The sequence below is a fragment of the Salmo salar genome, chromosome ssa07 (assembly GCF_905237065.1).
Source record: "Salmo salar chromosome ssa07, Ssal_v3.1, whole genome shotgun sequence".
Classification (NCBI taxonomy): domain Eukaryota; kingdom Metazoa; phylum Chordata; class Actinopteri; order Salmoniformes; family Salmonidae; genus Salmo; species Salmo salar.
Genome location: NC_059448.1, coordinates 53,131,389 through 53,147,781, shown reverse-complemented (window position 1 = coordinate 53,147,781; position 16,393 = coordinate 53,131,389). Strand labels below are relative to the sequence as shown.

At 44.6% G+C, this 16,393-nt stretch overlaps 1 protein-coding gene across 3 annotated transcripts in view; it reads left to right on the top strand.

The window, feature by feature from the left end:
* LOC106609634 (IQ motif and SEC7 domain-containing protein 3-like) overlaps positions 1 to 16,393 on the top strand; it is a 183,470-nt gene that overhangs the window by 94,848 nt on the left and 72,229 nt on the right. For all 3 annotated transcript variants that reach the window (XM_045722253.1, XM_045722255.1, XM_045722254.1), the window contains one exon: positions 3,928 to 5,177. In XM_045722253.1, the coding sequence (XP_045578209.1) occupies positions 3,928 to 5,177 (1,250 nt within the window). The remainder of the gene's footprint in view (positions 1 to 3,927; positions 5,178 to 16,393) is intronic.

Genomic DNA, 16,393 nt, shown 5'->3' with positions numbered 1-16,393 from the left:
GACACATCCATAGGCCAGAGATTGCCACAGCCATCACATGCAAAGAAACTCAAGAAATATATAGAATTTGATTGTTCTGTGAAGAGAGTTGGGAAAGGTTCCATGCATTTTTTTGATCCCTTCCCAAATCAAATCAGAACTGCCTTTTTATCTCACAGTCATTTATTTCCAGGCACAATTAATAGCTTTCAGGTGATTCAGTGTAGAATAGAGAGTAGAGTGCATCTCAATTGCACCCACAGATAGTGGTTCTGATTTATTAAGGCAATGAACGTTTTGGCCACACAGATATGAGACAGATAGTAACACGTTTTTCTCCCTCTCCTAAATATGCCTTTTTTTCTGTCAAGATCATTTACTATCAGCATCTCTTGCTGAAGACCCTGGCCGTGACCCCACTCTACTATACTGTATAGTACCATGCTGCTGAAGACTGTATCTGTGACCCCACTCTACAATACTGTATAATACCATGCTGCTGAAGACCGTATCTGTGATCCCACTCTACGATACAGTATAATACCATGCTGCTGAAGACTGTATCTGTGATCCCACTCTACGATACTGTATAATACCATGCTGCTGAAGACCGTATCTGTGACCCCACTCTACGATACTGTATAATACCATGCTGCTGAAGACTGTATCTGTGACCCCACTCTACTATACTGTATAATACCATGCTGCTGAAGACTGTATCTGTGACCCCACTCTACGATACTGTATAATACCATGCTGCTGAAGACTGTATCTGTGACCCCACTCTACGAGGGTATTTCAGGGGGAGTTGCGATAGCAAAAAACATATTTCCAATTCACATATGTGTGTAATACACACTTGTACCTGTGACATAGGACAAATACAAGCACCCACTAATATTATAATATTACAGTGCCTTGCAAAAGTATTCACCCCCTTGGCGTTTTTCCTATTTTGTTGCATTACAACCTCTAATTTAAATGTATTTTTATTTGGATTTCATGTGATGGACATACACAAAATAGTCCAAATTGGTGAAATAAAATGAAGAATATAACTTGTTAAAAAACGAAAGTGGTGCATGCGTATGTATTCACCCCCTTTGCTATGAAGCCCCTAAATAAGATCTGGCACAACCAATTACCTTCAGAAGTCACATAATTAGTTAAATAAAGTCCACCTGTGTGCAATCTAAGTGTCACATGATCTGTCACATGATCTCAGTATATATACACCTGTTCTGAAAGGCCCCAGAGTCTGCAACACCACTAAGCAAGGGGCACATGCAAGCAGCACTATGAGGACCAAGGAGCTCTCCAAACAGGTCAGGGACAAAGTTGTGGAGAAGTATAGATCAGGGTTGGGTTATAAAAAAAGATCAGAAACTTTGAACATCCCACGGAGCACCATTAAATCCATAATACATTTTTTTGAAAGAATATGGCACCACAACAAACCTGCCAAGAGAGTGCCGCCCACCAAAACTCACGGACCAGGCAAGGAGGGCATTAATCATCAGAGAGGCAACAAAGAGACCAAAGATAACCCTGAAGGAGCTGCAAAGCTCTACAGCGGAGATTGGAGTATCTGTCCATAGGACCAGTTTAAGCCGTACACTCCACAGAGCTGGGCTTTACGGAAGAGTGTCCAGAAAAAAATAAGCAAACATGTTTGGTGTTTGCCAAAAGGCATCTGGGAGACTCCCCAAACATATGGAAGAAGTTACTCTGGTTAGATGAGACTAAAATTGAGCTTTTTGGCCATCAAGGAAAACGCTATATCTGGAGCAAACCCAACACCTCTCATTAACCCGAGAACACCATCCCCACAGTGAAGCATGGTGGTGGCAGCATCATGCTGTGAGGATGTTTTTTTATCGGCAGGGACTGGGAAACTCGCCAGAATTGAAGGAATGATAAGGGGTGCTAATTACAGGGAAATTCTTGAGGGAAACCTGTTTTAGTCTTCCAGAGATTTGAGACTGGGACAGAGGTTCACCTTCCAGCAGGACAATGACCCTAAGCAAAGTGCTAATGCAACACTTGAGTGGTTTAAGGGGAAACATTTAAATGTCTTGGAATGGCCTAGTCACAGCCCAGACCTCAATCCAATTGAGAATCTGTGGTATGAGTTTAAGATTACTATACACCACCGGAACCCATCCAACTTGAAGAAGCTGGAGCAGTTTTGCCATGAAGAATGGTCAGAAATTCCAGTGGTTAGATGTGCCAAGCTTATAGAGACATGCCCCAAGAGACTTGCAGCTGTAATTGCTGAAGAAGGTGGCTCTACAAAGTATTGACTTTTGTTGTCTTACTTCTTGTTTGTTTCACAATAAAAAATATTTTGAATCTTCAAAGTGGTAGGCATGTTGTGTAAATCAAATGATACAACTCCCCCAAAAATCTATTTTAATTCCAGGTTGTAAGGCAACAAAATAGGAAAAATGCCAAGGGGGTGAATACTTTCGCAAGCCACTGTATATATATATATTCTCAATATATAATATAATGTGCTGCCAACCTAAAACCGACACAATTATTATTATTAAATTGATAATACCTATCACATAATGCCTCCTTCATACAGGCACCTTTCATTTTGTCATTTCATTTCTCCTTCATATTCTACCCTCTTACTTTTTTGTCTAACTCATTCCCTCATTCTGTTTCCCTCTCTCTCTATTTTTACCTCCCTCTCCCTTTACCTCCCTCTCTCTCTTTACCTCTCTCTCTACCTCCCTCTCTCTACCTCCCTCTCTCTCTTTACCTCCCTCTCTCTTTACCTCCCTCTCTCTTTACCTCCCTCTGTCTCATTTACCTTCCTCTTTCTCTTTACCTCCCTCGCTCTACCTCTCTCTCTTTACCTCCCTCTCTCTTTACCTCCCTCTCTCTCTTTACCGCTCTCTGTCTACCTCCCTCTCTCTTTACCTCCCTCTCTCTCTTTACCTCCCTCTCTCTTTACCTCCCTCTCTCTTTTGACCTTCCTCTCTCTCTCTTTACCTCTCTCTCTCTACCTCCCTCTCTCTTTACCTCCCTCTCTCTCTTTACCTCCCTCTCTCTCTTTACCTCCCTCTCTCTTTACCTCTCTCTTTACTTCCCTCTCTTTAACTCCCTCTCTCTTTACCTCTCTCTTTACTGCTCTCTCTTTACCGCCCTCTCTCTTTACCTCCCTCTCTCTCGACATCCCTCTCTCTTTCAGCTCTGATATTGATATTCTGTGCACCATGGAGCTGGAAAGTGTGAATATTGAAAGTGTAAAAACGTTGTTAATTGTAAGGCAGCCTCTCTCTCCGTGCGGATTGAGCCCGCTGTACACTAAAAGGATTATGGGTCTCGTAGGTGCCACATGTGCGGCGTCTTGTCACCCACCATTACTTTTCTTTGCTCTGAGTAAATGTTCAGGTGTCCAATATTTTTCCTCTCTAATGACTATTTTTTTGTGTTGAGGGAGTGTTAAATTGTCTGTCCCATTTTTGTGACCTTAACGTTTACATGTTCAGGTTCATGTCCATTTGCATTAGATCCTATCAATGTCATTGTGTTTCAAAGGTCGTCATGGTCACCTCTTGTCATTTGGAGTAACTGCAGCCTTATTTGAGTGGAAAATATCACATTCATTAGTCCATTGTATTTTTGGCCATTTAAAGAAGAGGTATTCAGGGCATGTCTTTGTAAATGTGGATGCTGGTGTGTAGAGACGGCGTCTTGTTCATCTTGAGGGAGAACCAAGTGCTAAGTGGTATTATGTATGTGCTTTGTATTTGTGTTGTCTCCCTGCTTTTATCTCCAACTCCTCTGCCTACAGCCAAATCCCCCCTTCATGTCATAGAATGTTTTGTTACCCAACTGCCTTGTACTGTTAACTGCTGCATGTAGCGTTCAAATGTCCAAGCAGCTCAGTTTCACTCATACCTCTCCTGTCTCCCTCTCCTCCTTGTTTTCCAGATCGAAATGCTAGAGCACAAATACGGCGGCCACCTCATCTCCCGCCGCGCTGCCACCAAGATCCAGACCGCCTTCCGCCAGTACCAGCTCAGCAAGAACTTCGAGAAGATCCGCAACTCCCTGCTGGAGAGTCGCCTGCCGCGGCGCATCTCCATGCGCAAGGTGCGCGTGCAGAACGCTGAGGGCTTCTCCGCTGAGCGGGCTCTGGCCGAAGGCTGCAGCCTGGCGGGTATCCCCCTGGTGCGCTCGCCATCACTGCCCGCCACAGTGGGCGGCACCCTGACCGACCTGGAGGACTCATTCACAGAGCAGGTGCAGTCGCTGGCAAAGTCCATCGACGACGCACTCAGCAACTGGAGCCTGAAGACCATGTGCTCCCTCCAGGAAGGAGGGGCCTACCAGTTCAGTGCCGAGTCCTTCAGTGCGGCCGGGGGAGGAGGGGAAGTGGGAGGAGGAGGGTTGGACCAGGCTTTTCTCCAGAGCATGTCAGGTGGGGAGAATACAGGCGACCTGCCCCGCAGCGCCAGCAAGCTGCTGATGGCCTTCCGCGACGTGACCGTTCAGATCGACAATCAGAACTTCCGCATGTCCTCCTCCGTCATGGAGTCATCGGCCTCTGTCTCCATGGGAAACTGCGTCCAGCAGCAGCAGGGGGGCGCAGCAACCACCCCCACCATGCCCACCGCTCCCCCGCCCTCACCCCCTAAAAAACACTCTCCTCCTCCCCCTGAAGAGGTCCCCGCCGAAACCACAGACCCTCCTGTCCCTCCCCACGAGCCCCCTCCGCCCCCGGAACCAGTGGTAGAAGGAGAGGGGCAGGACGCCGACTTCCCTGCGCCCCCGCCCAGTGAAGAGGAGCTAGAGGAGGAGGAGGGCCAGCAACCCCCATTGACCCCCCTGGACAAACTAGCCAACCCCCAGACCCCGGAGGTGGTTGTCCAGCCCGTCCAGCCACCTCAACCCCAGGATGGTGCACCCTCGGTGGGATCCCCATCCACCGAGGCCCTGGAGGCCAAGCGGAGCGGCTCGGAGACGGCTGAAACCAGTTCCGAGCAGATAAGCAGCAGCAACAGCACTTCCACGGAGGCACGCTCGGCATCTGAGGCCTCATCCAAGGAGGCCTTGCAGGCCATGATCCTCAGCCTGCCGCGCTACCACTGCGAGAACCCGGCCAGCTGCAAGTCGCCCACACTCTCCACCGACGTCATGCGCAAGCGCCTCTACCGCATTGGCCTCAACCTTTTCAATGTGTGAGTACCCAACCATTCCCTCCTCACCTAGACTGGGTTAGTGAAATAAATATCGTGGACATTAGGTGATGATGCTATTGCTAACATCTAGCCAGTGATCGGCGAATGGGAGTGAACTGCAAAAAAATTCATCCATGGACAAACAATGCTCTTACATGAACACACACACACACACACACACACACACACACACACACACACACACACACACACACATAAGGGTGGGGGTTTACAATCATGGATCTCACCATGAGACAGCACTTCATTACAAGGAGGCTTAAAAAAATATGAGAAAAGAAAGACCTCTTCAGTTCTCCCAATTTAAAAAAGGGAAGTATCTTCTGTAAGTTTCTCAATGATTTTCACTGCTCTCAGCTTGCATCTCTCTCTTTCTCTCTCCCTCTCTCTCTTTCTGACTATACATATCATTCTCTATTTACATTTCTCACACTAAACATATCATTCTCTATTTACACCATATCTCTCTCTCCGCCCTTTTCCTCCCCCTCTCTCTCCCTCCCTGCAGCTGTGGTTAAGCGCCTCTGTTCTGCAGAGCGCCTGTCACCTTCTGTTTGTCTTTGCGCCCAAAAATAGCTTCTCTCTTTTATCTGCGGCTGGCTCCTCTCCCCTTATATGGTCCATATCCACATAAGCCGAGATAAGCCTGGAGAGGGAGAAACTGTATGCCATGATCCCCAGAATAGAATAACACAGATGTAGTCATTAAAGGACGTCTCTATATTGTCCTCTAATAGTTGTTTTAAGCACGGAGCATCTGTGAACCTCCCAGAACGAGAGGGCGAGAGAGTGTGAGGGAGAAGGTGGTGGGGAGAGGGGGATAAGGAGATTGGGAGACAGCTGCAGAAACGGCCTCCACGTAAAAGCTCACATGCTGCAGCATCATCACAGCAGACACACGCACACGCACACGCACACGCACACACACACACACACACACACACACACACACACACACAGAGAAATATAAACACACACACTCACAAACACAAATATACACACACACACACGTACACAATTATATACACACACACACACAAATACACTGCATTCGGAAAGTATTCAGACCCCTTTTTTCCCACATTTTGTTATGTTACAACCTTATTCAAAAATTGATTTAATACATTTTTGTTCCTCATCAATCTACACACAATACCCCATAATGACAAAGCGAAAATAGTTTTTTTGACATTCAGACCCTTTGCTATGAGACTCGAAATTGAGCTCAGTTGCATCCTGTTTCCATAGATCATCCTTGAGATGTTTCTACAACTTGATTGGAGTCTGTGATAAATTCTATTTATTGGACATGATTTGGAAAGGCACACACCTGTCTATATAAGGTCCCACAGTTGACAGTGCATGTCAAAGCAAAAACCAAGCCATGTCGAAGGAATTGTTTGTAGAGCTCCGAGACAGGATTGTGTCGAGGCACAGATCTGGGGAAGGGTACCAAAACATTTCTGCAGCCTTGAAGGTCCCCAAGAACACAGTGGCCTCCATCATTCTTAAATGGAAGAAGTTTGGAACCACCTGCCTGTCCAAACTGAGCAATTGGGAGAGAAGGGCCTTGGTCAGGGAGGTGGCCAAGAACCCGGTGGTCACTCTGACAGAGCTCTAGAGATCCTCTGTGGAGATGGGAGAACCTTCCAGAAGGACAACCATCTTTGCAGCACTCCACCAATCAGGCCTTTATGGTAGAGTGGCCAGACAGAAGCCACTCCTCAGTAAAAGGCACATGACAGCCCGTTTGGAGTTTGCCAAAAGGCACCTAAAGGACTCTCAGACCATGAGAAACAAGATTCTCTGGTCTGATGAAACCAAGATTAAACTCTTTGGCCTGAATGCCAAGCGTCACGTCTGGAGGAAACCTGGCATGGAGGTAACCTGGCACCATCCCTACGGTGAAGCATGGTGGTGGCAGCATCATGCTGTGGGGATGTATTTCAGCGGCAGGGACTGGGAGACTAGTCGGGATTGAAGCAAAGATGAAAGGAGCAAAGTACAGAGAGATCCTTGATGAAAACCTGCACCAGAGCGCTCAGGACCTCAGACTGGGGCGAAGGTTCACCTTCCAACAGGACAACAACCCTAAGCACACAGCCAAGACAATGCAGGAGTGGCTTCAGGACAAGTCTCTGAATGTCCTTGAGTGACCCAGCCAGATCCTGGACTTGAACCCAATCGAGCATCTCTGGAGAGCCCTGAAAATAGCTCTGCAGCGACGCTCCCCATCCAACCTGACAGAGCTTGAGAGGATCTGCAGAGAAGAATGGGAGAAACTCCCCAAATACAGGTGTCAAATCAAATCAAATGTTATTAGTCACATGCGCCGAATACAACAGGTGTAGTAGACCTTACAGTGAATGCTTACTTACGAGCCCCTAACCAACAATGCCGTTTAAAAAGTATGGATAAGAATAAGAAATAAAAGTATCAAGTAATTAAAGAGCAGCAGTAAAATAACAATAGCGAGACTATATACAGGGGGGTGCCGGTACAGAGTCAATGTGCGGGGGCACCGGTTAGATGAGGTAATATGTACATGTATGTAGAGTTATTAAGTGACTATGCATAGATGATAACAACAGAAAGTAGCAGTGGTGTAAAAAAAAGGGGGGAGGGGCAATAAAAATAGTCTGGATAGCCATTTGATTAGATGTTCAGGAGTCTTATGGGCTGGGGTTAGAAGCTGTTTAGAAGCATGACAAGTATGTAGTGTCATACCGAAGAAGACTCGAGGCTGTAATCACTGCCAAAGGTGTTTCAACAAAGTACTGAGTAAAGGGTCTGAATACTTATGTAAATGTGATATTTAATTTGTTTTTCATCTTAGCAAAATTGCTAAAAAAAACTGTTTTCGCTTTGTCATTATGGGGTATTGTGTGTAGATTGATGAGGGAAAAAAACAATTGAATACATTTTAGAATAAGGTAACGTAACAAAATGTGGAATAAGTCAAGGGTTCTGAATACTTCCCAAATGCACTGTACCCACACACACACCCACACAAATACACACACCCACACACACACACAATTCCACACACAAATACACACACATGTGCAAATATACATACACACACACACACACACACACACACACACACACACACACACACACACACACACACACACACACACACACACACACACACACACACACACACACACACACACACACACACACACACACACACACACACACACACACACACACACACACACACTAAGTGCGGGTGTCTTTGTTAAAAACCCACGTGAGATCAGAAGGCTTTAATGGGGCTCTCCGGACAGACTAAAAGAGCTGGACCAGCACTTTCTCTGCTGTTTGAGGAGGAGGGAACAGGATGAAGAGGTGTCTAGGGCTCCTCTCATTTACACTGTATCTCCCAGAGAGAGGGACAAAGAATGAGAGAGTGAATGAGAGAGGGAGAAAGAACGAAAGAGAGAATGAGGGGGGAGAAAGAACGAGAGAGCGAATGAGAGAGGGAGAAAGAACGAGAGAGAGAATGAGAGGGGGAGAAAGAACGAGAGAGCGAATGAGAGAGGGAGAAAGAACGAAAGAGAGAATGAGAGGGGGAGAAAGAACGAAAGAGAGAATGAGAGGGGGAGAAAGAACGAGAGAGCGAATGAGAGAGGGAGAAAGAACGAGAGAGCGAATGAGAGAGGGAGAAAGAACGAGAGAGAGAATGAGAGGGGGAGAAAGAACAAGAGAGCGAATGAGAGAGGGAGAAAGAACGAGAGAGCGAATGAGAGAGGGAGAAAGAACGAGAGAGAGAATGAGAGGGGGAGAAAGAACGAGAGAGCGAATGAGAGAGGGAGAAAGAACGAGAGAGCGAACGAGAGAGGGAGAAAGAATGAGAGAGCGAATGAGAGGGGGAGAAAAAACGAGAGAGAGAATGAGAGGGGGAGAAAGAACGAGAGGGAGAATGAGGGGGGAGAAAGAACGAGAGAGAGAATGAGAGATTACAGAATGTGGGATAGAATGAAAAGAGTGAAATTAAAATGTGAACTAATGATAGAATGAGAATGACAGAGGGAAAGAATGGAACAACTTGTATGGAAGGAGTGGGATAAAAAGAGGGGGGGAAAGAGGCACATTTTCAAATCATCTTTCATAGACTCACTTCCTCTCACCTCTCCATCTCAAAACGCATAGGAATGACTAACTGAGATCAATCCAGAGAGAGAGAGAGAGAGAGAGAACAGTCTTTGCAAGGTTGTTCTGAGTTTACTCATCTCAAACTATTCCCAGCACCTTGTTTATAATTCATGTTATTTATATGAAAATTCTGATGGATGTTTAAAGCGATTTCAGTTCCATAGATCGTATGACAATCCTATATTCCCCCAACTGATGTCTTTTGAAAGTATACGGATAACACAAAGATTATCCTAGGCATACATTTAAAGCACATTAATTCATGAAATATATGCATGCACCCAATTATGCTAATCTAACATACATTTTATGATTACTCATAAAATAGCTTTTTCTGTATTTTGCACCTCCTACCGTTATTATATAATACTGAATACAAATAGATTACAGAAGATAAGCATGCTTGGCAACTGTGACCAAACATCTCCCTTTTGAATCAGTGTTCAAATCCTCCTTCAAGATGAATTCAGTCATATGCTGACGAGATCTCTGGTATCAAAGCTGTGTTAACACAAATCGAGTGTGAATTATCATGCATTTATTATATGATAATATTGAAGTTCTTGCAGAATATTTCCATATAACACCATCTCTGCATTGCCCATCTACATGAGACTCAAGTCATTAGCAAGTTTGAGATTCCCAGTTACTACTGGTGTTATAGGGTAGTGTGCAGAAGAATTCAGGATCTGTGGCAGAGTAAAAGGACCCCCTCCCGTTATATGCTTTTAATTCAGCAGCACTGAACACTTCCCTCTGCATTCAACTCAGCAACCATGCCCACTCCTCAGCTCAGCCTCACCTCCCATGCAGCAGGAGAGACATTTTCCATTTAAATTCTGCTGCTTTTACCTTTTGACTGCTCTGTTCGTTTTAGAATTCAATTCCCGTTCTGCCATTCACTCTGCCTAGTGAAAAGTGACTAAGTCAAGCCCAGATAAGGACTCCGAAGACAAGCGTCAGACAGATGCATGATGGGTACACGGCAGGGGGCGGCTGGAGGGGGGGAGCAGTGGAGGGGAGCAAACAGCACACCTGGAAATATCTCTGAAAGGAGAAGACTCCTTGACACTAAATTAACCTCCTACCATGGGAGTATCCTCAAGGGCCCGGGCTACCCCTCTTTGAAGATAATGGTTCGGGCTATTCTCCATCTGTAGATATTAAGAGTGAAAAAGGCCACTGACTGCCTAGATGGAACCAATCAGTCGGAGTACAAAAGGGGTGGATCCTAAGAATAATGGCAACCGTCCAAGGCCCGAATTCCTCATTAGCAATTCCGTTGCAAGTGGAGGATGTAATTAAAAGTTCCAGGCCACTGAGGGAATTCGGGCCATGGGAAATGTCCTGAAAAGTTTTGAGAACATTGGGTTGAAGCAGCATATTTCCCCCCTCCCTCACTCGCTAGTGCGATTCTTTCATACTGGATGTTCCTAACTCCTAACTCGTAATGAATGTTCGTTGGGCTGGAAGTAATGGTGCAGTGTGGTGGAATGAGTGGCAGACGAGGGGTCCTCGGAGCTGAGTGCTGAGTCACCGGGGACTTCAGGTGCACATGCCTGCTCAAAAATGCCCTATCATCACAGTGTCTGACAGAGCTCAGCTAACACTGTTCCTCAAAAAAGTATTTCTTAAAATTCCAGGAACTTCCAATAAATTCCCTAGTTTTCGCGAAAGCTGTCACGTCCTGACCATAGAGAGCTCTTATTTTCTAGGGCGTGACTGGGGGGGGTTATTCTAGTTTTATTTTTCTATGTTGTTCTAGTTTCTGTTTTTCTATGTTGTTTTTTTTGGATGATCCCCAATTAGAGGCATCGTTGTCTCTAATTGGGGACCATATATATATATATTTTTTTTTCACCTTTATTTAACCAGGTAGGCAAGTTGAGAACAAGTTCTCATTTACAATTGCGACCTGGCCAAGATAAAGCAAGCAGTTTGACACATACAACAACACAGAGTTACACATGGAGTAAAACAAACATATAGTCAATAATACAGTAGAAAAATAAGTCTATATACAATGTGAGCAAATGAGGTGAGATAAGGGAGGTAAAGGCAAAAAAGGCCATGGTGGCAAAGTAAATACAATATAGCAAGTAAAACACTGGAATGGTAGATTTGTAGTGGAAGAAAGTGTAAAGTAGAAATAGAAAGGTGAGGGAGATAAGTGTTTCCAGTTTCAGAGATTTTTGTAGTTCATTCCAGTCATTCTGGCTAGCTTCTGTTGTGGATTTCAGATTTGAGGTGAATAATACTTTTTTATTTTTTATTGGTGAGGCGAGTTGCAGGAGAGTGCTTTGAAGTTGAGTTTTTAGAAGAAAAAATATATAAAAATATATGCGAAGAAAATAAGTAAATATATATATACACGGGACACGACAAGACGTGGACAAAAGACGTCTGACTGCTATGCCATCTTGGAGAGATCATCCATCATTTAAGTACCGTAAATTCCGGACTATAAGCCGCAACTTTTTTCCCACGCTTTGAACATCGCGGCTTAAACAATGACGCGGCTAATATATGGATTTTTCCCGCTATCAATTTTTTTTTCAACAAAAAAACACATTCTGTGACGTGCTCAGTTTTTTGGCGGCATGAATCTTTCATTAGACCAATGAAATTGCCGAACGGGTTAAGGTCAAACAACTTTTTTGTTTACTGTTTAGATTAAATCGAGCGCTCTCAAACTTCCCATCATTCTGATTATGGTAGTCATTTTGTCACCCTCATCATGGCAAAGACACGGAGAAATGCATATGATGCAGCTTTCAAGTTGAAGGCAATTGATCTGGCTGTTGGAAAAGGAAATAGAGCTGCTGCACGGGAGCTTGGTCTTAATGAGTCGATGATAAGACGTTGGAAACAGCAGCGTGAGGAATTGACTCAGTGCAAAAAAACAACTAAAGCTTACTGCTAATTTTTTATTTTTTGTTACAAGCCGTGTTTCATTAAAGCCTATTTATTTTTGTTACAAGCCGTGTTTCGTTAAAGCCTATTTATTTTTGTTACAAGCCGTGTTTCGTTAAAGCCTGTGTGAAGTTCATTTGTTTCAATGTACCGGTAGGCACCTGTGGCTTATAGACATGTGCGGCTTATTTATGTTCAAAATAATACTTTTTTTTTTAAATCAGTGGGTGCGGCTTATATTCAGGTGCGCTTAATAGTCCGGAAATTACAGTAGTTGTTTTTCCCATCTTTGTTTGTGGGAGATTATTTTGAGTTAGTGCATGTAGCACCTCTTTGTCACGGTTTGTTGTTTTGTTTATGGTTTATTGTATGTCTTGCATAGTTTCACATTATAATAAAATATGTGGAACGATATTCACGCTGCGCCATTGATCTGTCCCTACACACACACGTGACAAAAGCATGGTTGGAGGATCCCAGAAGCAGGAAGGAATAAGCAGGAAATTCAGAATCCTCCAACCAGGATTTCTGGAAAACCAGGGAATTTAACCTTAGTTATCAAATCAAGTGAAATTTAATTGTATTAGTCACATGCGCCGAATACAACAGTGAAATACTTACTTACGAGCCCGTAACCAACAGTGCAGTTTCTAAAAAATATGGATAAGTTATGTCATTGACAGAAGGCACATCCCTTTTTATTTTGTCCTTATCTCACTCTCCCCTCAAATGCAGAGTTATGGTTTGTTGAGCTATTTCAGCTAACCTGGCTAGTAGTATCTCACGTATTATGCTAAGTAAAGCTAATTTGGCTAACTTGGCTAATATCCTGTCTGTATAGACTATCTTAGGAAGAGCTAATATGGTTAATATCCTGTTTATATATACACTATATAAACACTATATTACTACATTTCTTGCAGTAAAATGTTACACAAAATGTAGGCTAATTTTTGACTTCGAGAACAGGGGTTAGGAAAAGGATTTATTGAGATAAATTCCGATTAATCGGTCGACCTCTTGTATACACTATGGTAGGAAGAGCTAATATGGTTAATATCCTGTTTATATATACACTATGGTAGGAAGAGCTAACCTGGTTATTATCCTGTTTATATATACACTATGGTAGGAAGAGCTAATATGGTTAATATCCTGTCCATATACACTATGGTAGGAAGCGCTAATATGGTTAATATCCTGTCCATATACACTATGGTAGGAAGAGCTAACCTGGTTATTATCCTGTTTATATATACACTATGGTAGGAAGAGCTAATATGGTTAATATCCTGTCCATATACACTATGGTAGGAAGCGCTAATATGGTTAATATCCTGTCCATATACACTATGGTAGGAAGAGCTAACCTGGCTAATATCCTGTTTATATATACACTATGGTAGGAAGAGCTAACCTGGTTAATATCCTGTTTATATACACTAGCGAGCTGTGAATAGAAAGCAGTGGTCTCAGGAATAGATTTGGATTTCAGCGATTTCGTAACCTTTTCATTGTGCTATTGCCAACCGGCATTGGTAACAGAGCAAGTATGGGTTTGCGTGTCTACATCTGCCAGCCTCCTACTGCATTTGTCATTTGTTTGTCATGAAAGGCAGCGAATAATCCACACATATGCTAAATAGCTCCAAAAAGTGCTCTTTTATACCGATTGTGTTTTTGAAAAGCAGCCATTGTGGCACTTCAAGATTTTTCTCTTTGACTTTGAGGAAAGTTTTCTGGCAGTGACAAATCCAAACCTCATAATATCCACACTCCTCCACCCCCCAACCCTTTCCACTGATGATCACTCAACTTGAAAAATAAAAACCGGATGGCATGCTGACAGGGAGAGAGGGGGATGGAGGGAGAGAGAGAGAGAGGGAAGGAAAGGGTAGAAAAAAATAGAAAAAAATCAGGTTTATTAGTTCCAGCAGTTTCATATCCTCCCTCTAATTCCTGAGCTGTGCACCTCTTGCATCCTAAGCAGGCCTTGGTGTGCTCTGGGCTAAGACAGCCTCCCCCTGCTCCCTGCACCTCTCCCTCTCCCGCCTCTTTCTGCCTCCCCCATCTAAAAGGGGAGACATTTGAACATTTGGCGTAGTGAGCAGTTTATGGGTGAGGAAGGAGGAGTGGAGAGGAGAGTTTAAAGGGGAGTTGGGGTGGGTGAGTTGAGTCCCATAACAGATAATTAAGAGAGATGGTGAAGGGAGCCTGTCTCTTATCCCCTTAATGCAGCGCGGCGGCTCAGGCCAGGTGGAGGGAGAGGGCTGTGTCTGGGTCTGTGTCACAGCAGGTGGTCTGCACTACCCCGCACACAGAACTAAAGAGAGAGTGGAGAGAGGCAGGTGAGGTAATAAGTGGTGTGTGTGTGTGTGTGTGTGTGTGTGTGTGTGTGTGTGTGTGTGTGTGTGTGTGTGTGTGTGTATGTGTGTGCGTGCGTGCGTGCGTGCGTGCGTGCGTGCGTGCGTGCGTGTGTGTCTATGTGTGCGCTTGTCTCTCAGCACATGGTCTGCACTACTAGCCATAAAGGAGGTAGGGTTGGAGAGAGCGGATAGGGATTTGAGGTGGATAAGGACTGATGGAGTTTTCTCCTGAAGTGAGGATAGAATATGATAGCTGACCTTCTGTTGATAAGTACAGATGGACAATAGCATGATAAACGGAGATAAACAGAGAGAGAGGGAGAGAGAGAGAGAGGCGGAGAGAGAGAGAGAGAGGCAGAGAGAGTGAGAGAGGCGGAGAGAGAGGGAAAGAGAAAGAGAGAGAGAGAGAGGGAGGCGGAGAGAGCGAGAAAAGACACATCATGGACATTGCTACTACTGGGGCTCTGTGTTACATCATCGTATAGGTTAACTATAGGTTTCCTGCTGAGAGAAAGCAGATTTCTCTAAGGAACCAATCTAAGATTCTCTCTGTCATATGTCCATAATGTTGTCTCTGTTGTCCTAATGGATTCTCTCTGTCATATGTCCATAATGTTGTCTCTGTTGTCCTAATGGATTCTCTCTGTCATATGTCCATAATGTGGTGGGGCTGTCCTCATGGGTAGACTCTTCTCTCTCACGCTCGGAAATTGACATGCCTCAGTGGCTAATGAATAAAAGATGCGAGAAAAGTGTGTGTGTGTGTGTGTGTGTGTGTGTGTGTGTGTGTGTGTGTGTGTGTGTGTGTGTGTGTGTGTGTGTGTGTGTGTGTGTGTGTGTGTGTGTGTGTGTGTGTGTGAGTGTGTGTGTGTGAGGAGCTACAGCTGTCGGGTGCTATGTCAGGACTAATTGACACAGTAGATCAGAACCTGTCCAACTCACAAGAGGGGCAACCTGGGGCCGGGAACACAGAGAGAGCTCTCCAATAACTTACCCTATACCTGTGTGTGTGTGTGTGTGTGTGTGTGTGTGGTTTGCGTGGTGGTGTATATGTGTCTGTCCGGAACGAATGGAAGGACATCTCAGGTCAGAAACCAGCTAACACTGCACAAACAGTTGAACGCATCCCTCTCCAACTTATATTGTGGTAAAGTGTCAACCAACCATAAGCAACAAGAGCTCTCTAGCTAGCTGATAATGCTGTGGATGCCGAGTAGTCCCATGTCAGTAGTGAGAAGCTTCTGTCAGTGACAGTATAAGTGAAGGTGGATGAACTCCAGTGAAGTTCTCCTCAGCAAAATGAGAACACAATGGCTACTGGTGAGCAGAAGCTTTCACTACACCGTCTATGCATCAGGTCAATGACTAGGTGTGGAGATCTATTCGGTGTGCCCCACAGATGAGTGTCGGGGCCGTTCACCTGACCAGCGCTATCCAACCATCGACCATAGAGAGAGCTGGCCGTTAATCTGTGTTAGGACCATAAACCTCAATTCACTTTTACAGAGAGGGGAACGAGGGAGGAAGGATGGAGGGTGGGGAATGATATTGACATGGTTGAATATCGATGCTAACCAGGGTTTTGATGCAGAAAGTGTGTATATTTTTATGTAAAATCAAGTCTGTCTGTCTGTGTCTGTCAGTGTGTGAAAAAGGCACCATTTGGTTAAACTGAGACTAGTCGTCCCAGTAGAGTGCTTTTCTACCTCTCCCTCCTGTCCTCATACAGAGCCTCTCTGTTAGTCTGCAGGGTCC